Source organism: Achroia grisella, unplaced genomic scaffold (genome assembly GCF_030625045.1).
Source record: "Achroia grisella isolate CSIRO2021 unplaced genomic scaffold, CSIRO_AGI_Agris_v1 utg841, whole genome shotgun sequence".
Taxonomy (NCBI): Eukaryota; Metazoa; Arthropoda; class Insecta; order Lepidoptera; family Pyralidae; genus Achroia; species Achroia grisella.
The window spans coordinates 1,177,467-1,200,730 of NW_026713039.1; the positions used below are offsets into that span (position 1 = coordinate 1,177,467).

General features: G+C 34.9%; 4 protein-coding genes across 4 annotated transcripts in view; all 4 read right to left on the reverse strand.

Annotated features, from left to right (window-relative positions):
• Window positions 1–6,248: 6,248 nt before the first annotated feature.
• Window positions 6,249–12,351, reverse strand: LOC131852197 (uncharacterized). Its single transcript, XM_059202840.1, has 6 exons — window positions 12,299–12,351; window positions 11,471–11,573; window positions 10,282–10,413; window positions 9,455–9,594; window positions 7,719–7,796; window positions 6,249–6,734 (listed from the first exon to the last, which is right to left on the reverse strand). The coding sequence occupies exons 2-6, from the start codon at window positions 11,526–11,528 to the stop codon at window positions 6,249–6,251; spliced, it is 894 nt and encodes a 297-aa protein (XP_059058823.1). The 5' UTR covers window positions 11,529–11,573; window positions 12,299–12,351.
• Window positions 12,352–12,355: 4 nt separating this feature from the next.
• On the reverse strand, window positions 12,356–18,863 carry LOC131852270 (uncharacterized). The gene is made up of 3 exons (XM_059202928.1): window positions 18,662–18,863; window positions 18,232–18,443; window positions 12,356–12,818 (listed from the first exon to the last, which is right to left on the reverse strand). The coding sequence occupies exons 1-3, from the start codon at window positions 18,682–18,684 to the stop codon at window positions 12,427–12,429; spliced, it is 627 nt and encodes a 208-aa protein (XP_059058911.1). The 5' UTR covers window positions 18,685–18,863; the 3' UTR covers window positions 12,356–12,426.
• Window positions 18,696–22,351, reverse strand: LOC131852198 (uncharacterized). Its single transcript, XM_059202841.1, has 6 exons — window positions 22,339–22,351; window positions 21,453–22,188; window positions 20,509–20,701; window positions 19,536–19,953; window positions 18,909–19,445; window positions 18,696–18,700 (listed from the first exon to the last, which is right to left on the reverse strand). Exons 1-6 carry the CDS (start codon window positions 22,349–22,351, stop codon window positions 18,696–18,698), a joined length of 1,902 nt encoding a protein of 633 aa, XP_059058824.1.
• LOC131852200 (uncharacterized) overlaps window positions 22,108–23,264 on the reverse strand; it is a 45,894-nt gene continuing 44,737 nt past the window's right edge. The window contains exon 8 of the mRNA XM_059202842.1: window positions 22,108–22,188. The gene's annotated coding sequence lies outside the window, so the exon portion shown is untranslated. The remainder of the gene's footprint in view (window positions 22,189–23,264) is intronic.

The following is a 23,264-nucleotide window of genomic DNA, read 5'->3' on the forward strand; positions in this document are numbered from 1 at the left end:
TTACTACTTAAGAACATTATTTCGAGAAGCATATAGATAGATAGACAAAAGTTTTATTTTTAAAGGCCACACACAAGTCACATTAATATAAAGAAAATAAAGAAGTACATCAAAAAAGCATAATATAATTTATTTGAAACATAAAACTTAAATTGCTCAGTTACACCACTTCTATCCCCAGATGGGTACATAAAACTACGTGTATGTATGTACACCTATATCTAGGGAAGTACGTGCTCTGTATATTATTATTTCCGCGTTTATCCGCAGTATCCGTGACGCGTATGCTATTTACAGGCGCGGCGCTACATTCTCTGATTGCTGTCTGTCTGTCTGTCCTTACAATTTGTGTAACATTTTTTTTCGGACCCTAATACTGCTGACCGCAGCTGGAAATAGTGATAATGAACATGAGCTTTTTTCCCCTAAAGTCCCCTTTGGTCATACTTTGAGATCGAAATTTACTTCTAATGGTCGCGGGTTCGATTCCTCACGCGGTACGAATTGTATTTATGAGTATAGTTTGTTTTGGTCTGGTTGTTTTCTATGTATAATATGTATTTATGAAAAAAATGTATATCTATGTATTCACATCAGTTGTCTAGTACCCATAACATAAGATCTAGAAGAAGTAGCTTAACTTGGGACTGGATGGCGCTGTGTTAATTGTTCGAGATGTAATATTATTCTAAACTAGCTGTTACCACGACTTCGTCCGCGTGGAATTTAACTTTATTTTTCTAAAATAAAAGTAGCCTAAGTTACCCCTTATTACATCGGCTACCTGCCAAAAAAAGTCCCGACAAAATCAGTCCAGCCATTTCAGAGCTTAGCCGGAACAAACAGACAGACAGACAAAAATTGTACAAAATGTTATTTTAGTGTACGCACCGTATTTATATTCATATGCATGTAATAAAAAACGACACCTCAGATCGATCCCCCGTCCAATTCAAACAGGGATGGATATTACGACGGCCTGAGCCGAGGTTCGAACCCCTAGTGGTGCCCTCAAACTAAAGTCGTATCCGTCAGGCAGGAGTTGGCCTTCAGCCGCTCCATAAGTCCTTCCTTTGGTTTGGAGTGCCATCTGCACTCGCTCCCTATCGTCCAGTGAACCTATAAAGGCCAGCTACGGCCAACAGCATTAGATTAGTCCGAAAAAAAACGTTAATTTCAACATTCAAATTCAAATTCAAAAATCATTTATTCATGTAGGACATTTTAGCCGCTTATGAACGTCAAATTTTTACATTATAATTTTATTTTTTCCCTACCGTCCAATTCGCTATATAGATCCAATTGAGAAGAACTGGCAAGAAACTCAATTGAATTACTTTATTTTTTAAAGCCAGTTTATTTACAATGTATATTTATATAGGTGTCTATGTCTAACATTAAATGAAAATTCAGTGCATGAACAACTATTGCCATGCACGCTCGTCATTCAAGTAATCGTTTAGCGAGTAATAGGCCTTGCTCAGTAAATATGATTTAACAGATGTTTTGAATTTATTTAAGGTAATTCCAACATATCCTTTGGTATTTTATCATTACAAACAGCCACTCCAATTTTATTTATACGTATAGATATACCCAACAAAATTGTGGATATTTCAAGTGTTGGGACCAGGATGATCACAGTTGAATACACCTCTGTCTACCCATTTTAGTTATTAGTCGTGAATGTTACAGTACTTTAATATCTATGAAAGATATAGCTTTCATAGATATTAAAGTACTGTAGCCGGAGTGGACAGTAAATAAACAAACACACAGCTCGTGTTTATCAAATATTCACTCCAACATTAGTAAACTGGTAGTACTCACCTTTGCTCCTAAACTGTTTACGGTACTAATATTATCCAGACATAAGGCTGCTGTCGCAATGAGAGAGTTGCTTACGGTACTAATATTAGTCACACATAAGGCTGCTGTCGCAATGAGAGAGTTGCTTACGGTACTAATATTAGTTACGTCCAAGTTTGGTGACAAGATCAGTGTGCATTTTTATTTCCCAGTGACTATTATTGGATATCAAAGTTATAATCGAAACTGGAATATATGTCGCAAAATGTTTGCTTTGATATCGATGTGTAGGTCCTGATAAAATCGTCATTGATAATCGACATATGCAGTATATGATATATAAAAAAACAGATAGACTAAATAAATTACATTGCTAATTCCGCTACTGAAAACATTTTTTGATGTTGATATATATCTTATCATGTATCAATACTTATAGATCCAAGTCGATATCATTGTTTTTATTATCTGTAAGTTTATTATCTTTACCATTTTATCATTATATGCATTAAAATTATAAATAACAAATATTTGATTAATTTTTCTTTGTAATGCATGACTAAAGAAATTATCTACACTATTTGGTTGTTTGGGCTATTGTCAGGTATTTATAGCACCTGTAGCACTGCGACCTACATAGATCTATTGTGCACGCCCTTTTTCAGAGTTCGCTACCTAGACCCGTCAGGGACAAGAATTGAAGGATATTCTTAGGAGCAATGGTTTTTATTATCTCCTCGGGAAAGAGTGTAAACTTACCAAAGAAGATATTTCGTTTAAGCATGAGTGGACTACAACTACATTGAATCTGTAGTGGCGTTTCCTCTTCAGTTTGAGGGAATCTGCAGATTTTTATCGTGGATAGGCCTAATGCCATATGTTTGTTTAATTTGCAGTGTCCTGTGAGGGTCCTAGTCATCATGCATATGTTGTTTTTACTTATTAGCAGTAATTTATTGGAGTATTTGTTCGAGTAGCCCGATATTAGGGTTTTTGTATGTATCAATCCTGGCATTTCTTGCCAGTGATTCAGTGCTTCTCGTTTAGTTATTAATTTGAGATGTCCCAGTTTTAGGCAACGAGGCACACCATAGAAGGGTTCCGGGCCCAGTTGGGCAGTTTTTGCCTCTAACTTTGCCAGATGGTCGGCATATGATATCAACACTAACAGTGAATAGTAAATATTTAAGATTCTGTTCATATTGAATGAACAAAGAAAAACTAGTTTAAAACATTATTAGATAGTTGAATGTACAATAATATTTTATTTAAGAAATAAAATAAAGGACGATTTCAGTGGTCTAGCCGTTTCACACTGCATTACTTCCAGGTTCGAAGACTACCCAACCTCTACCCGCTATAATACAGACAGCGGCCGTTCTTACGTCCGTTCGTTTGCAGGGTACAAACTTTTCTTTGTATATCTTAATATAGTCAGTTTTCGACCACTGTGAGACTATTAGTAATAATAAATATACCTATTCAAAGACGGCTTTCCTAATGACTACCCGCAGACAGACAGACATCTGCTGTTTTACGTCCGTTCGTTTGCAGGGTTCAAAATTCTTTTTGTATTTTTTATTACTACTACTACTAGTAATAATAATTGCACTATTCAAAGCCTATCCAACTTTTAACTGGGCTAGTAATAATAATCGTACTTTGCGATAGCCTCCCTGCCCTCTACCCGCTATAATAAAGACATCTCCCGTTTTACGTCCGTTCGTTTGAAGGGTTTAAAGTTCTCTTTGTATTTTTTTATAGTCGAATTTCGACCACAGAGCAACTATTAGTAATAATATCTGTTTGCAGGCAGCTTTCCCAACCTCTACCCGCTATAATACAGACAGCGGCCGTTGTTGCGGCCGTTTGTCTCCAGGGTTCAAAATTCTTTTTGTATTTATTATTATAGTCAATTTTCGACCACTGGGCGACTATTACTAATATTAATTATACCTGTCCAAAGACGACTTTTCCAATCTCTACCCGCTACAATACAGACCGCAGCTCGTTCCTACGTCCGTTCGTTTGGAGTACAATTTGTTAGGTTCTCCCAAGATGCAATAAAGTGCAGTAATATCGTAAAAGCATTGCTATTACAACTAAATATTTGAGTTGTGAGCGTAATAAAATGCAGGCGCAGTCTGGTTTATTAACTAGCTATAGCTATACTGTACACGAAACTTGTTACAATACAATTTACGTTCAATTTGAAATAACTCGAGAGGCCATGAAATATTGTAATTTTCCGGTGATATGCACAATCATAGGTACATTTGTTTGGGTTTTAAAATTAATTGTGTATTTGAATATCACATTGTACATCCGAAAGATAGACAAAGAAATGTATAGGTATATATTATGTACTAGCTGTACCCGCGAATTCGTCCGCGTGGAATTTTTCTAAAATAAAAGTAGCCTTAGTACATCAGCTACCTGCCAAAAATAGTCTCGTCAAAATCGGTCCAGCGATTTCAGAGATTAGCCGGAACAAACAGACAGACAGACAAATATTGTAAAAAATGTTATTTTGGTGTATGTACAGTATTTATATTCATATGCATGTAGTAAAAAACGGTTATTACAATGTGACCTGTAGCACAGCGACCTATATAGATCTATTCTCGCCCTGTTTCAAAGTTCGCTACCTAGGCCCGTCAGGGACAAGAATTGAAGGATATTCTTAGGAGCGATGGTTTTTATCTCCTCGGGAAAGAGTGTAAACTTTCCAAAGGAGAATTTCGTTTATGCATGAGTGGGCTACAACCACATAGGATGTGAAGCGGCGTTTCCTCTTCAGTTTGGCAGAATCTGCAGATTTTGTCGTGCATAGGCCTAGTTTTGCCATATGCTTGTTTAATTTGCAGTGTCCTGTGAGTTTTGAGCGTTTCCTTTTCAGTTTGGCTCGGTGGTCTAGCGGTTTAGCACACCGCTTTAGTTCCGATGGTCGCGGGTTCGATTCCCACTTGACCGATTCTTATGAAATTTTTATATACTCTATACTGAGAGTAGGTTTTTATTCAATTATTTTAGTAAGTAGTAAGTGATATATATCACTTACTATATCGAATTATTGATTCTACATTAAAAAATACATACAACCCAAGTTTTCCCCCTTCTTTCTACCATCAACACCTATTTCTTAATAACGATAATATGAAATTCTTGGAATGTTATCTATTTTTAATAAATTCACAGATCGCGTATGATAATATTAATCATAATTTATTTACTTTATCATTAAATAAGTTCTCATAAATTAAATTAAACTACAAATTAATAATAAAATTTCCTACAAAGACAAACAAAATATTACCATCCTAGTCATTTCTGAGTATAGCCAGTCCATATGTTCTAGAAATTGTCTTCTTTTTTAAAGCCCAGAATGAAATGAAAATTTGGATAATTGTGCTATAAAATAATAAAAAAATCACTACAAAGACTTAAAATACTCATGAACTGTCAATATTTTTTTAGAAATTGTGTCTCCTTTTTTAAAGTCTAGAAAGAAGTGGAAATTTTGATAATTGAGTATCATCAATTGCTATAAAATAATAAAAAAAATCACTAGAAACACTCAAAATAATCCCATCCTAGTCATTTCTGATTATACCCATTAACTTAAAGAATCGAAAATTTGGATAAAAATTTGAGTATACTCATGAATTGCTATAAAATAATAAAAAAACACCATACAATAAGATACTCCCATCCTAGTCATTGAGGATACTCAAATACTGTCAAAATTTTCTAGAAATTGTGTCTCCTAAAAGTGTAGAAAAAAGTGAAAATACTGGCAGTTTATGAGTATCCTGAACTATCAATTTTTTCGGTTATTTCAAGGCTTTAAAAATATATCAAATATTCTTTTTCTTGACTTAGTATATGATCTTTAAATTTTACTCTGTAAGTTCTCTGTAAGTACTCTGACCCCAAATAACGGGATAAAGGCAAGGCAATGATGATGATTTCCCAGTATGTTATCATTAGCTCTCAATATAATACCTTTTTCGTCTTAAACTCGAATAACCTCACTTCAGTCACTGACTGTGTGCCTTCTTTCTTTCAAATGTCTTCAAATAAAAAGTGACAGAGCTTCTCAATAGTTAAAACGAATTTGCGAGAGGTTTTATGAAGAAAGTTAGAGATTTATAATTAATCTTTGCTAGTTCTTTCTTTAATTATGCTATTAGTGATTTGAGATTAGCTTTACAATGTACATTTTTCTAGTTTTCCTGAAATTTCTCACGAATGGGCATTCTTTTAGGTTCTTTTAGAAGTTTAAAATAATCTGATAGTTCTGCTCCTAGTGCTTCATAAAATTCTACATTTTTCTTTCATCGTTTACTAAATATATATTTTTTAGTTTTTCTAAAATCTAGAATTAAATGTGGTTGCTTCCACATTACTATATAATTTATTACAATTACAATAATATTCTAGTTTTTCTGACCACTCTCATGAGCATCCAATTTAACTTCATTCAAGGCTTTAAAATAAACATTTGGTAATTTTTTCTTCACTTCATCAGTTTTGGCGACATTTTTGAAATCTACATTATTCTTATTTTTGTCTTCGTCATTATCTATATTAATGTTACTAGATTCAGAATTCATATGTTTCAATTCATTTTTCTTAAATTCTACAGGTTTTTTATTTAGCCTTTCTGAATTTATGTGGTTTTCATTCTCTACTAAATTGTTTATATTGTTTTTATCAACTTTACTAGGCTCAGTGATCTGAGCTGCCTCGAAATGACTGACTGTAGTCTTTGTATGTTTGATACCGAAACTTTTGATGTATTTTCTTAGTTTTCTATTTAGTCTGTGTTTAATTTGATTTCTTTCGTGATTGTCGTGTTGGTTATTCTTGGTGATGTCTCTTCTGAATCTGATGGGTGCTTGGTTTGAATAAAGGTTGGGTAACTAGAAAAAATATATATTTTATTCAATAATTTAAAAACTTTTAGAATAGTTGTAGTTATTTTAATATTAGGACTGAAAGTATAAAATACAAGATACTTCTTGGATTATAAACACAAACAACAGACAAAAATTGTGACTCATCTAGAACCCAAAAAAATATTTTTGAACTGGATTATAAATACAAACAGCAGACAGAAATTGTGACTCATCTGTGTAGAACCAATAAATTTTATTTTGAAAGTCTGGTAAATCTACATCAAGATCCTCCACTAACAAAGAGAAGGGGGTAGAGATTCGTGGTATATTTTTCTAATAAGAACCAAAGAATTTACTTTGATGGACCGTAGCCAAACCTATGCGGTTGCATTCTCACCCTCTACTACGACTTCTGTGGGAGCATAAACCTCAAAAAGTTCTTTTATATAGATTATATTCCTAAAGAGGAAATTAAAAAGAAATTATATTTAAAGAGAATCTTCAAAACATTGTTTTTTAAGTATTTAGAATTCCATATCTATACATAGAAATAAAATTGGACTGTCTGTTTGTAATATTGAAAAAAACCGTTTTCTATTACATGCATATATGTATATATAAATACAGTACATACACCAAAATAACATTTTTTACAATTTTTGTCTGTCTGTCTGTTTGTTCCGGCTAATCTCTGAAATGGCTGGACCGATTTTGATGGGACTTTTTTTTGCAGGTAGCTGATGTAATAAGCAGTAACTTAGGCTACTTTTATTTTAGAAAATTAAGTTATATTCCACGCGGACGCAGTCGCGGGAAGAGCTAGTACTAATATAAATTTTGAGGGTCTCGTTGGTCTAGCAGTTTAACACGTCACTTTACTTCTGATACCACTCATGCGTTACCATTCCAGAGAATAAGACGTCATGCCTCTTATCCTGTAATTTCCTGAAATCCTGTAAATTACTCAGAATTTCAAATACATAAACTTATAAAACAAATAAAACTTACACTATCATAAAGAGTTAGTTGTTTGTTCAGAAATTCTAGTTGACTTTCAAGATATTGTTTTACCCCAGTCATTTTGCTCTGAAACAAATATTTTAAACTTAACTACTTACTTACTAAGTACATATTCATCTTTACAATTTCATACATACAAAACATCTGTCGGTAAATGGTTATCGTTGACACAATGTGATGGTAAATGGTTTTTTTTTAAATGATGATAATGGAATGGTGCCCCCGCCTGCGCTAACGGTTTACGCTGGCGGGGCACCAGTGGAGGATGATAAGATGAACATGATGTCAGATCAGTTAACCCATCGTGATAAATTCACCGGGAATGAATCACGATTAAAAAAAAATTGGATTTAAAAAAAAAGTAATTCAATTGAGTTTCTTGCCAGTTCTTCTCAATTGGATCTATATACCGAACTGGACGGTAGGGAAAAAAAATTATAATGTAAAAACTTGACGTTCATAAGCGGCTAAAATGTCCTACATGAATAAATGATTTTTGAATTGAATTGAATTTGAATTTGATGGTTTCCAGGGGGAACCGCGTGGAGGTCGATCTGGCATGGTACATTGCTATCATGGGATCATTACTCCACATTACTAACAATCCACTTTCCCCCTGATGGTAAATGGTTACCGTAGCCTATAGACGCATGACACACCAGGGGTGTCACGTGCAAAGAATGAAGAATGAAGAATGAAGAATGAAGAATGAAGAATGAAGAATGAAGAATGAAGAATGAAGAATGAAGAATGAAGAATGAAGAATGAAGAATGAAGAATGAAGATTAAAGAATAAAGAATAAAGAAATTATACAGTTGACGTTCATAAGCGGCTAATATGTCCTACATACGAATAAATGATTTATGAATTTGAATTTGAAACACTTTGAATTTGAATAGTCTAAGAATAAGATTAGACGACCTCGGTGGTATAGCGGTCCAGCATACCGCTTTATGTCCAATGGTCGCGGGTTCGATTCCTCGCACGGATCAAACATTTGTATTCAAGAGTATGATTGTTTGTATCGTTCTGGGTATTTTCTATGTATAATGTATGTATTTACTAAAAAAAAAAATTTTATGTATTTGTATCAGTTATCTAGTACCCATAACACAAGCTTTAGCTAGCTTAACTTGGGACTAGATGGCGCTGTGTGAATTGTCTTGAGATTATTATTATTATTATTAAGATAAATTTTCAATTCGAATTATTTGTATATTTGTTCTTTTGAGCATAAAGCTGTATACAGGGCGGAGTCAATGTCTGATGGCATTGTCTACCAGTCAACTGTCGCGCTGATCAGAGACACTAAGGCGCAAAAAGCAAACTATATAAGCTCATAGACTGTACCACTATGAATTATTAGTTAGTTTAACGCATCCAAGCTCTCATCCCAAACTCTTCTTTAATAATGTGTTTTCAGTAACCTAAACATTTAACTATGTCCTTTCTCAATGTCTAGACTATCTGTGTACCAAAATTTGATAAATTTTAGACCAGCTGTGTCCGCGGTTTCATCCGCGTCAAATTTCAATAAAAAATATAGCCTATATGTCATTCTAATGCATGAGCTATATTACTGTAAAGTTTCATCAAAATCCGTTTAGTAGTTTTTACATGAAAGAGTAACAAACATCCATCCATACTCACAAACTTTCGCATTTATAATATTATATTAAGATTTGGCTGCAGTAAACTAAACATTAACATTTTCAAAATTTACCTTATTCTCATCATTCATTTCATTATACTGTTCCATTAGAGTTTGAATTGCATGTATGGTTCCCAAACATTCCGATCTGGGATCTATATGTATGTCCTTCTCGTTTGACGTGGCGAGATCTAGTATGTGATCTGTTTTATCTAAAATTGAGAGAAACTTCTTATCGTTCTATGGATTCACCGTGCACGTACCGGGTCCATCGTGTGGCAGAGAGGGAAACTCCGAACAGTTTCCGGAACTTGTAACTTTGTGTAGATTTAAGGGACCCATGCTGACGTCAACACTCACCTTCATCGCTCCGCTCATGTTTCTCTCCCTGCCCAACAAATCGGGTAGGAGCAGGCTCCTAATTTTCTCCTAGTGTAGCTTTAGATTCACGTTTCTAGTACAGAACTAGTAGAGAAGAATTTCTTGCAAATTCTTCTTTGCCCAAATTACATTCGAACGCTCATGTTTCTCTCCCTGCCCAACAAATCGGGTAGGAGCAGGCTCCTAATTTTCTCCTAGTGTAGCTTTAGATTCACGTTTCTAGTACAGAACTCTTAGAAATAGTAGAGAAGAATTTCTTGCAAATTCTTCTTTGCCCAAACTACATTCAACCTACATCACAAGAAGTCAAATGTACGGATTAAATTTCCCTGGAATTGCGTGCTTACCGTGTTGCTGGTGCTCATGGGCGATAGTAATCACTTACCATCGGGTGAACCGCACGCTCATTTATCCTATAAAAATACTATCGAATAGAAGAGGTTCTACTCTTGGCATGAATGAAATAAAAAGCTTACAAGACTATTTACCAATATTTAAGAAAAAAAATGGCATACTACCGTATTTCTCCAAATAATCTTCATCCAGTAAATCATCATGAAGTCTCAATTTGTATTCCGCAGGTTTGGAGGTCTCTTGAGAGTTCGCAGATATTAACCATTCCAAGAACGCTTGCAGATCTGCTGGTAATTCTGGAAATAGAATGTGGACATTTATAGTGCTGTTTATATGAGGATGAATATGGTAATGAAGTAAATGAAACTCTGATAAGAATAAGATTTAATTATATAAGGACGAATAAGGTAAGGAAGGTAATTAAGTAAATGACACTCAGACACCATAATAATAAAGTCTCGATACCGAAACGTGGGTTACAAGAGGGATTAAGGGAATAATAATAACCCTGGCTGACTCACATAGCGTCATCTAGTTAAGCAAAGTAGAGCTTGTGTTATGCGTAGGAGACGACTACGCCGAGACAACTGATAGAAATACTTAATATATCTATTTTAAAATACACACAATATAATAGAAAACACTTGATCAATATGATTGTATTAATGATACAAATGTTCGTATAGGGTCAAAACCAGAAATAACATTTCGCATAGATACTAACTAAGACACGTTTTCTCCTGAACCTGGAAATCCACCAGATCAGTCATGAGCCGTACAAGTTCCTTCATCAGAGACGTCGCAACATTTTCCTCCTTACCATCTTCCCTGACTAAAAAATATATCAGAAATCATAGTTTACACAATAAATAAAAGGAAAAATGCTTATGAAAAAAAAACGCAGGATTAAGAAATCAAAAGATCATAATTAAAAAAATAACAAGCATGAAGGATAAGTTTTCTAGAGGTAGACTGTAAAAACTCGTCTGCGTATGTAGCTCAGTCCACCTATTGCAGCTGCTTGGCAACTTGCTTTGTAAGATATGTTTCGTTTGTAGGGTGCGGATTAGGTAGTAAAATTACAGGTTACTTTTAGGCCTCAGACCTGACAATACAAGAATGGTATCATAGTGTAGTTCATGTATATAGACGACGGTTACCATTTACCAATCCAATTACTTTAAAAACATAAAGGGACTCGAGCAGGTCTAGGGCTTATGCTAGGCGAAAATACTGTAAACTAAAACTCTCAAAATTTTCAGTATAAACTAAACCTTTAGATCTCTGTCGTAATTTTATCACTTTGGTTTTTTCTCTGTATAAAAGTTATAAGAAAGTAGAATATAAAGTAACCTTTAATATTCTTTGTTTCCTGTACAGCTTTTGCAGCTTCCTTGCAAACATCTTTCATTTTAATTGTCAATGCGGCAAAATCAGTGGGTTTATTAGTATCGTGCTGAAATATTAATTACTTTGTTTTTCCTCTGAACGAGGCATAATCAGGCGTTAAATACATCTCGGAAGCCTAGTGTTGAGTCATCGGCTTAAAGTCACGGTTTGGTCGCATAAGGATAAACAAATTTAATACGTATTAACGTATTAAATTTGTTTTAACATACCTAAGGATTATGATCTAGTGGTTCACCACCTTATGCGACCAAACCGCGACTTTGAGCCGATGAGTCAACACTAGGCTTCCGAGATGTACCCGAACTCTATTTAACGCCTGATGATGCCTCGTTCAGAGGAGAAACACGTGTCGCGAAATGGGTGTAGACTCAATAACGGTCGATATTTGATCGCCACTGGAAAGGTTCGTAGTGCTGGTCAGGTTTCCGCACCGAATGTTTGTGGTCTCACACATGTTGATTGTGTCAGAATTAAACAAAATAATATAAATTCATCGAGTAGTGAAATGGACTTCCGTAAAATAACACCTAATTCGATTAAAAATTGATTTAATCAACGTTCAATTTTGGCCGATCCTAAATTATTTTGTGTATCAATTTCTATTTCTTTCTGGTGATAGAAAAAATCAAATTAACAAGACAGCCATGTTTGATTATTTGAAATGTAAATGACGTAGTGGTGAACTCAATTCACCACGACATTAACAGTGTTGAGAATGTTTTCGACTACTCCATCTGAATTAACAGCCGTGAAGGCATAACCGTTACTTACATCCGAGTGTTTTGCATTTCTCTTCTTAATCACTTTATTATTTGAATGTGCTAGATTTCTGAAAAAATATATTCACTTCGTAAATAAATTAGTCATGATTTCAGTAATAGAAATGATTTTAATCATTCTTACCCATTTCTGTTAACTCCCGAAACATTTTTCTTACTATTTTTTTGACTAGCCTTAAAACCTCTGAAATATTTATGAACTTTGTCTTGAAGCCATTGTCTCGATTTCTTCACAAAATCTGTGCCCTTGTTTGCGCGTTTATCAGCAATTTTCTCTTCAAGTGGATCAAGTCTAATTCCATATTCATCATCATATATGTCATTCCAAAATATTAAATTGCTATCTTTTGGTACACTTCTTTTTACTACGGATTTGACTGTAATATTATCGTTGGATTTGCTTTCTTTTGTAATATCATCAGTGTTGACTTCATTGTGTTTCTGGATTGTAGCGAGTGATTTTACATCATTAGTGATAGCAATTACATTTGGTAAACTGCTTGTAGATGTATCTGTAAAATGTTTAAGTATATTAAATTAAGATTTGCGCTCGATTGCGCTCGGTTTCTTGAGATAAAAAAAGGCATTTCCATCATCAACGGGATACAATTATTCATGATAGTTTGTATTAAGATTTATTCTGATGATTATGTGAAAAGCATCAAACAGACAGATAGATCCTTTTGTATCTGTAATATTAGTATGGATTGAAACTCATACGGTGTAAGTTCAAAATAATTTATTCACATAGGACCTTTCGGCCTCTTATGCATATCATATTTTTTATCACTATCCATATCCTCCTGCTGTTCAACTAGCTTCTTCAGTTGAGAAGAATTGTCAAGAAACTCAACGGGTATATTCTTTATGTTAATATTGTTCTTTTTATTCAGTTTAGTTAGGTTAGTAAAATATCAATAAAATAATCCACGTATATCTAAAACGAAATTATTAGTCTTACTAGCATTATGTAGATTTAAAGAAAAGTTTGTTTGTTTGTTTGTAATACTTTATTGTACAATAATATTATAAATAAAAGGACACAATTGACTTAGAAAAAAAGAAAACATGCGTACAATGGCGGACTTATCCCAGAAGAGGGATTTCTTCCAGTCAACCTTTGAGTTACTGAGAGGAATTGCGCAGTGGTGGAAATAGGTACAATAAATAATACGCGTCACAATGACATATATAACCAATGATATATACAGAAAATACACAAAAATATATATACATATACATACATACATACATACACATACATATACACATACACATATACATACATATACACATACACACACCAGAAAGGAAAAGAAAAATAATGTAAATAAGTGGAGCATTAAAAAAGCGCAGACTCAGAATGACTCCAGAGCTTATTAAGATGTCTCTTAAGAGAACTGATCGAAGGCGATAGTCTAATCTCTGTGGGGAGTGAATTCCATAGGCGTGCTGTTTGTACAGTAAAAGAAGTGTAGCGGTGGCTTATATGATAAGGAATTGTGAGTACAAGGTCATGATAAGAACGTATATGCTCTCCAGTACGGAATCGGAATCTCTCCTGCAGGTAAAAGGGCGAATGAAGAGGATTTGGAATAAGAGGGTAAGGAAATGAATATTCCGACGAACACGGATAGGAAATGAGCTGCTCACGGTAGGCTGAGATATGATCAAACTTTCGTAGACCAAAGATAAACCTGATACATAGATTTTGCAGCCGCTCCAGCTTATCAAGCAACTCCTCAGAGGGATCTAGAAAGGCACTGTCAGCATAATCCAGTACGGGAAGAAGTAGTGATCGAGCCAGCAACAATTTGGTACCCAAGGGCAGGAAAAACTGCAGGCGTCTGAGAGAATGGAGAGATGAAAATAATCTGCGGCTTATGTCACTTATGTGAGGCCCCCAAGATAAAGTCTGATCCATGATTATTCCTAGATTCTTGACGGTGGGAGAGAAAGGAATATGATTGCCGTCAAAGACAATGTTAGGAATTTGGACAGATTGTAAGCTTAAGATGGAGTGGTGACTGCCGACAATGATAGCTTGAGACTTCGCTGCATTAATTAATAGACCGAATTTTTGAGACCAATCAGCGATGGTGCAGAGATCGTAATTTATATTGTTGATTGCACGAGCTATATTGTCAATAGGAGCAGCGGTGTATAACTGAAGGTCATCAGCGTATAAATGAAAAGAAGAGGAGAGAGAGGCCGTGATACCATTAATAAAAAGTGCAAAAAGAATAGGTGATAATATTGCACCCTGTGGGACCCCAGCCAGAACATTAGCCCAGTTGGAGCGGAAATCATCAACTTTCACCAGCTGACGCCGGCCAAACAGGTAAGATCTAAACCAGGAGAGAGCAGGAGAGGAAAAGTTCAGGGAACAGAGGATAGCCAGCAACAGGTCAAAATCAACTGAGTTAAAGGTACTAGTGAAATCGAGTAATACAAGAACTGTCACATCTTTATTTTCAATATTGTGCCTTATGTCATCAGTGATCTTGACAAGTGCAGTAACCGTACTGTGTGCACTTTCGACTGGTAGCGACTCAATAAGCTACCTTGTCAACAAAATCAGAGAGCCGCAGAAGCACAAAATGTTCTAGAATTTTGGAGAGGAATGGGAGGATAGATATAGGACGAAAGTCGGATATAGAGGATGGGTGAGATGTCTTCGGAAGAGGAATAACATGACTATTCTTCCACGAAGAAGGAAAAGTACCGGTGGATAAGGAGCAGTTCAAAATGTCTACAATAAGAGGAGCTAGTAAGTTCTTATTGGGATCAATCATATCAAATCCGATACCGTCACTGCCGAGAGCTCTAGACTTGATTGAACTTAGGATTTTTAGGAACTCATCGACAGATATTTCCCCAAATGAGAAAGGACCTTCATCATGTGAATGAGGGGAGTTAGGAAGGGAGGCCAAAGTTTCTTGTTTGGTAACGGGATTTGGACGTACAGGGGGAGAAACAAAGGACTGGTTGATCTCATCAAGATTGGGAAAGTTAACATCCCAGGTTTGACGTTTCCCGATACCAATACTGCGCAAGTAGTTCCAGAGCTTACCAGGAGGGCACTTTTTAATATTTGAGTGGATATGCCTACGTCTAGCCTGCCGACATAATCTATTACACCTATTCCGTAAGGTAACGTAATACTGGCGATCACTTTCAGTAGAACTACGACGTAACCTGATCTTGGCTCTATCCCGTTTACTCATGAGAGCTTTCAGTTCCGTTGTTAGCCATGGAGCCGGATTGTGTTTAAGGCGCACTTGCTGTACAGGAGCATGTTTATCGTAGATGCTCAGAATCAGGTGTTCAAATGCAGCCACTTTAGAGTCGACATCTGCAGCAGAGAGGATGTGACTCCAATCAGCAAGACGAAGATCACTCTGCAAGGCATCAAGATCCACGGCACTAAAATTCCGACGGAGGACGACCTTATTTCGGCGTTTAGGAGGACGGAGTTTAAAAGATGCATAAATAAGGTCGTGGTTTGAGAATGCAGCAGCACAGAATTGACCATGGGATTCAACTAGGTCTGGAGATGATGTAATAACAAGGTCAAGAAGGGATGGCGGACCATTGTGTGGAAAATGAGTAGGGAGGAGGGGTAGGGAATTTAGATTAAGAGAGTGGAGTAGAGATAGAAGCATTTTAGAACGGCAGTCATTTTTGATTAGGCACGTGTTAAAGTCGCCCATAATAATAAGATGGTCGAAATGGGGTCTCAATTCAGAAATTACGTTTTCGAGGGAGTCAAAATAATTAACATGAAGGGATGGACTGTAATAAATACCCACCAGAACTTTAGCGCGATTTAGACAAATTTTGATAAATAAATGTTCAGGGCCATTATGAATAGGAGAAGATTGATTTACCACTTCGTAGGGAATATCACGGCGAAGATAAATAGCCACTCCACCGCCTCCAACCATTCTAGAAACCTCTCCCCGTTGTGTAACGCAGGTTCGATCGTTTCTTATTAGATTATAGCCCGGGAGGATATAGAGAGAGGAGGATAACGATGGTTTAAGGAAAGATTCCGAGATCAGAATTGCGTGAACATGATTGGAAGTAAAAGTACTCAAAAGGTCTGAGTAATGCGCAGGCACGCTTTGAGCATTAATATGAACTACGTTAAAGTTTTTACCAAAAGAAGAGAATTTAAAATTAATATTACTTTCTAAGGAGGGCATATCCGGGATATCATCCTCTGCGCTGGAAAAACTGTCTGATGAGGAAGAGAGAGAAATATTCATTATCAGATTCGCAATTTAGTATATGTGACATGATTACTAATATTTATATATATATATATATATATATATATATATATATATATATATATATATATAAAATAGAATAAATTTATAATTATAAAAGTATTATAATATTTAAAAAAACTTGAATATTAAATTATTCAAAGAATGTAATAAATTCCGCATCAGTCCACTCGCCGGCAGCTGAATCAAATTAACAAGGTATAATAGCACAGCTACATCAAGTACTTACGAAAATAAATATATTTAGAATCATACGTATTCATAGGAATACAAATATTAAGCAATAAAATTTACGTGCTGATAAGTGACAATAAGATTAAAGAAAAAAAAAAAAATGCAATGCTTCCAAGATCGTAAAATTAAGTATAGATTTTTTTATGACTTTTGGATATCTGTCACTTGTCATTGAGGTAAAATAAATGTAAACAAGTAATGACAATAAAAAGACAAAGAAAATTAACACGATTACCCCCAAGTGTGATAATACTTCACAAGACAGTTTTATATGTTAACCTACAAGTATGTTAAGTAGAAATAAAATTGTCTACAACGGGTATATAATATAAGCACGCAAAAAAAAAAAAAATAAGAAACAAAAAAAAAAATGATAAGAAATAATGCCATCAACCGTTATTTACCACCTTGTATCGGTTTGGCCAGGGCACGGGACCTGGTTTGAGGTGGCTTGTTCCCAGCACGTGTAGATGAGCTGCTTGCAGGCTTGGCCTTCGCTCCATGGCCTCCAGTAATCGATTCCGTCTCGACGAACAGAGTTTTAATGGAACTAAGTTCTTCCATTGTAGTTATCTTCCTAAGTGAGCCATCTGGGCACACCACCATGACCTTGCCATTACCAGTCCAGCAGCCCTTAACACCTAGAGTCTTACGTGCCTCCATAAACACAGCATGTCTTGTACTGGTCAAGAATTCTGATAATGTCAACCCACTGCCACGAAGATACTTTTTAGCGGACCAGACCTGTGAGCGATCAGAAATGCTATTGAAGCGCACCAGGATTGGTCGGGGTTTGTCCTGTACTTTCCTTCCCAGACGCATACAGCTACCAAATGTTGCAGATGTTGTGTTAAGCTGAAGTTTGTGCTGACATAAACTTTGGAGGTATTCCGACATGTTCTCATCATCTGCCTCGGCTACACCATGAAGCAATAGAATATTAGATCTGGATCTCATTTCAGTGTTGTCAAGTGTCATCAAGACAAGTTCCAACTGAGCCTTTAAACTAGACACGGTTTTCCAAATAAGACTTTTAAAAGTGTGAAACTCACTTGACAATGATGCAATATCAGTTGATGAGCTGCGGGCATTCAAATCATCTTCAAAAGATGCCAATTTTGTAGAAAACAGCTGAGTGAGGTCATCCATATTCTTGCGAAGTTGCAGTAGGTGATCCATAACGAATAGTGATTATAACTTGTAGAAAATAATAAAATGAAAATAAGGGTGAAAAAAAAACAGCTGCCGATGTGGACTAATAAACTACTTCATGTGAGTTAATAAATAATTTAATTTTACTGTAGAAATTAATTTAAAACAAATAAAATAAGGAGGAGCTAAATTAAATGTGTGTTTACTTTCCTACCCCTTAAGTCATTTAAATTTAGTGTCGCACCTGATTCTACTGTAGTTTTTAAATATTGCTTTTCCGCTTCGTTATTTTCTACTTTACATATATTTTTTAATTCATTATTAGCAGACATGAGAACTCTTGATCTGTGTCCAATATTATCAACCATATCTGTATCGTACATAGGATATACAATATCTATACTAGCATTTTTCTGTGCATTATTTAAATTGTGCTTTATATTAATTATATTGGGACTGAAAATACAATAAAGTTCATTGAATTAGTTGTAATAAATACCACGTGGAATTATTTTATAAACTAATAATAAGCATTTTGTCAATGTGATCTATTTTAATTTCTTTACCATCAATTCAGTCGTTAACAACGAAATAGTAGCAAATAGATTGACAGACACTTTGCTATTTTAATATTAGTATATATAGATAAATGCTAATAATTATAGAATGTTAACCTAATCGTAGCATTAGTATTCATAGAGACGCCAGTCAATCTACTAAACCAATTTGAAATTAACTTGAAAAAGTCACTAAGCTCTTGTCCAAAACCAGTGTCGTCAATTTCATTTACTTCGTTTTTGGTATTATTAATTTTAGTAGTAGTGTTATTATTTGTATGGATTTCTGATATATTATTAAAGTTTTTTATAGTAATCCCAGGTATATTCTCTTGAAGATTTTTTCCAGTAACATTTTGGTCACCAACAGTATTAGATTCCATATTAGTGTTATTTTGATCGGAAATGAATTTTAATGAACGTTTTCGATAAAATCCTACAATAGTGTCCCAATCATTTGAAATTTCATATGAACGATTAACGTTTTCAAGAACATCATTGTCATCATCATCATTTTCGGGTTTATTATCAATTTCTACGGCCTTCAAAGATCGCTTTCTATAATGATATTTATTGTCATTATCAAAATAATTTCCTTTGTCATTCGAAAAAGGTTTCTTCTCTAATTTGTCTTTGCCCATCGATGGAATTGCACCTCTATCTTCATCGTATATATTTGTAGTTGTAATATCTTCAAGATTAATTGCTTTTGGTGTTGCAGTTGAAAAAAGGACAAATTGTGAATCCATGGGCTTGAAACTTTGATGCTGCATAACGGAGTCAGGATCATTAGTGAATTTTAAGTGTTTCTGTATTTTTTTGACAAATCCCAATTGATTAATATCTTCACGGGAACTTGAAGTAGGTTTGACTTCAACCCTAATGCCTTCGGATTCAGTACCTGAAATGTAAAAACAAAATAATTGTGGTAGTGGTAGTTATTTTACTGACATTTTAGTGATTTTGTAGTAAAATTAAATTACTCAAATACCTTTTTTAAGTCTATTAAATAGCTTATTATTAAAGTACTTAAGCTTTTGAATAGATAGTTTAACTCTATTTTTCATTGATTTATCTTGATTATTATCATTTCTAGAATCCTTCTTCTCATTAAGTACACCGTAGTCACTGTATGCTTGTGCCATTTTAGCTAATTTATCATATTTATTGTGAACATAATCTTCAACATATTGTACATCATTTAAATCCAATTTAGAATTTGTTTCTTCATATGTATCAACTGGTATATTTGTTTTATCATTTGTATTTTCAATTGCCGCTTGTTTTATCATAGTGTTTAATTCATCTGGATATAATGGTAGCGGGCCTTTCCAATTTGGATTGTGAACTCCAGGTGGATTGGTTTTTATAGATTCATATGGAGATTTTGATTCTTCAAATTGATTGTCCTAAAAGTAAGTAGACATTTATACTAAATTATATAAATTGATTAGGACGTAGAAGAGTTCACTAATTGTACAAATTTATTTAATAATTTATTTCAAACAAATTGTGGTTCTGTCTATTTGATTTTCTCTATCTCTGAAACAGTAGGACCGATTTTGACGGGATTTCTACGAATCAGGATTGACGGGTTATAAGGACTAACTTAGGCTACTTTTATTTTAGAAATTTTATTTATATTAATCTACGCGGATAAGTCGCGGGTCACAGCTAGTTTACCATGAACTTAGTAGTGTGTGTCTATCTGTTTGTTATGACGACATCAAACAGTTAAAACTCACTTTGACGTATAAATAGGTAATTAAAACATAAATACATATAATGGAAATATTCATGATTTTACTCATTGCACTATGCATGTAAGGCGCACTTTTTAACATTTTTAAATTAATAGAAACAAAATCCTATTAATATAAGCTGAGACTGATAAAGATTTGCATAGTAATAATAGTAGAGAGTTCTTCATTAATAAACTTATTAACTCTCACACCAAAACTTACATTCGACCTCTTCTTTTTGTTGGCACTGCGATCGGTTTCATCATGTGATTCCATATCATCAGTTAGAACTTCTTTGAAGTCTTCATATAGTACACTATCCTCATCTTCTTCATTTATTTGCATTAATTTCCTCAAATTTGGATTTACATGTGACATTTTCATTGGTACGGTGCCTTTTTTATGAGCTGGGCTGCTGTAAATTAAATAATTTATGTTTAAGTAAAACGTACTTTCTAGCACACCATGGATTCACCGCGCGGGTGCCTGGCTCATCGTGTAGCAGAGAGGGAAACTGCGAGCAGTTCACGGGAATTGTAACTCGGGTGTAGCTTTAAGGTACCCTTTGCTGACGTACGTTGCCATTTGCCTTTACCGCTCGTGTCTTTCTCTCTACTAGACAAATCTGGTAGGAGCCTGCTAGTTCAGCTGTAGATATACAGTCTAGTATTGATTTTAACAGAGTTCTAGATAGGCCAAACTCTTTTAGTAGATTGTAGTGACATTCTGCTGGGATACCTCTCACTTCTATTTCGACGGTATATATATTAACTACTCTACTTGTTCGAGTCAAAATAGTTTTATACTAGTACAACTAGATGGCGCTGTATTTTTGCATACATATTTCTAAAACACGCTAATAAGATATTTTTGTTATTCCTTATATAGATATGTAATTTTTTTTTAGGCACTTAGATCAATATATACGGTTGTAACCTCATAACTGTATTTCATTCAATAAGTACAAACGCTCCTGATCTCCAGAACCTCGAATTTATACACTACTCGTTCTTCTTGTGAAGAGTCTGCGTTCCGAATGGACGATAGAATAAAAGAATGGCTATTCAAAAGTGCTTATATTAAGTTTATTTAAATATTGTTTATATTCTCTATTCTATTCTATAGGAATGTTTGCTGAATTAAACTATTTTCTTTTTAAAACTTACACGACCGTAGAAACACTGAGTGCAACACTAAAAGAATCAGTAGTAGACATCGGTTTCTCAATTCCAATATTATTAATATTGCTGTAAAAATCTTTTTCAAAATTTGACTCAGCACTGGAAACATTGCTTAAAAATTTAATATTCTTATTTTTTATTAATTTCCGTTGCTTTGCCGAATTATCAATATCTGTATTGTCTTTTGTTTTAAGAAGCTTATCTAAACCATGTGGATCTGCCATTATTTCCGGTAGATTCCTATCTAAGAATTTATCTAATAGCTCGTCTAATCTTTGAGTATTCTTATAAAATGGATGCTTCATTTGTGACTCGTGAGATTTACTATCTTTCGGTACATGGGAACACTTCGGTATCTTACGTTTTGGCGTATCCGGTTTGTATTGTACAAAAATCTTTTTCTTTTCTATAACAAATCCTGTCGGCTCGCCTGTTATATTTCTGTATCTTTTATATCTTTTTGGTTTGTATTTATTAATTTTTATGGCTGACAACGGTGGATAAAAGAGATTGTGGTATGTTAAATTGTAAATTTCGTCATCAGTGATGGCTTTATTATCAACGCCTTTATTGAGTTTGAATTGAAATAATGATAATGGATTAACGATAGATCTTTTCGATCTATCCAAATCATATTTGACGCCTGGATCGCCGTTCAATGTGTAATCTCTTCTCAGTTTTTTTATTTTCGCATCTGTTTGTATTAGTTTATTGTAGAAATCTGAAAAATAGAACAATTTTGTTAATTCACGGGAGGTTGACAACGTGTGACATATGACCAGAGAGCGTGGCAGTCACAAACTTAGTGATCATGATATCTAAGAACCATTCCAGGTGTCCTGTATTCCTTTTTAAAAGGCCGACAATTCACTTGCAATTCCCATGGTAGCGGGTGCTTATGTGTGGCGGTAATCACTTACCATCAGGTGAGCTGCATGCTCGTTTGTCCCCTGTACTATATAAAACGCGTGTTATAGTATACAACAAACTGAGAAAAGATTTGTAATGCATCCCATTGCTAGCAAAGTACCATGTCAGCTTGACCTCCACGCGTTTCCACCTGGAAACCAACGTGATAAATTCTTGGTGTATTTTCACGATGGGCTACCTGACCTGACCTCATGCTCATCTTATCATCCTCCACTGGTGCCCGTCAGCGTAAACCGCTAGCGCTGGCTGGTGCACTATTCCATTATCATGCTTAAAAAAATGCATCCGGTCGACGCCGAGACAGCTCGCTAGCAAAGTAAAAAAATATAAAAATAAAATAAAACTTTTAATTTAATCCTTATTCTGTTTGCCAAGTTCTGTTTTATTTTGTTTTGCTAAGTCATTGAAAACCTTTTATTGACTTTCTTTAGATATGTACTGTTGATTAATGTATTAGATTTTGTTAGGGTTCACATCGATATTGTCGAAAAATCTGATATTTTATATTAAAAGAAGGTAGTTTCATTATTACTCGGTATCGTTGACTAGTTGCGTATAACCCCCACTTATATCTTCTCTGTATAAAAGGGAGAGTTTTTGTAAGCCGCGGCATCCCCTCCGATCGATCCCCCGTCCAATTCAAACGGGGATCGAAATTACGACGGCCTGAGCCGAGGTTCGAACCCCTAGTGGTGCCCTCAGACTAAAGTCGTATCCGTCGGGCAGGAGTTGGCCTTCAGCCGCTCCATAAGTCCTTCCTATGGTTTTAATGCCATCTGCACTCGCCCCCTAACGTCCGGTGAAGTTGTTCATGCTGTAATGTTAGACATAGATACCTATATAAATATACTGCGGCTTTAAAAAAAC

Bases quoted from the DNA above. Each gene is read 5' to 3' on its own strand.
- LOC131852197 (XM_059202840.1), bottom strand. From the start codon at position 11,528: ATGAAAGATGTTTGCAAGGAAGCTGCAAAAGCTGTACAGGAAACAAAG. The intron at 9,595-10,281 runs GTAGTATGCCAT...TCTCAATTTTAG, and splicing joins AGATTATTTGGAGAAATACG to ATAAAACAGATCACATACTA. The intron at 7,797-9,454 runs GTAAATTTTGAA...TATTTGTTTCAG, and splicing joins AAATGAATGATGAGAATAAG to AGCAAAATGACTGGGGTAAA.
- LOC131852270 (XM_059202928.1), bottom strand. From the start codon at position 18,684: ATGAATACTAATGCTACGATTAG. The intron at 18,444-18,661 runs GTTAACATTCTA...TTGTATTTTCAG, and splicing joins AATACTAATGCTACGATTAG to TCCCAATATAATTAATATAA. The intron at 12,819-18,231 runs GTGCGACACTAA...AACATTTTACAG, and splicing joins AAAAACTACAGTAGAATCAG to ATACATCTACAAGCAGTTTA.
- LOC131852198 (XM_059202841.1), bottom strand. The intron at 20,702-21,452 runs GTAAGTTTTAAA...TTTAATTTACAG, and splicing joins CTCAGTGTTTCTACGGTCGT to CAGCCCAGCTCATAAAAAAG. The intron at 19,954-20,508 runs GTAAGTTTTGGT...ACTTACTTTTAG, and splicing joins ACAAAAAGAAGAGGTCGAAT to GACAATCAATTTGAAGAATC.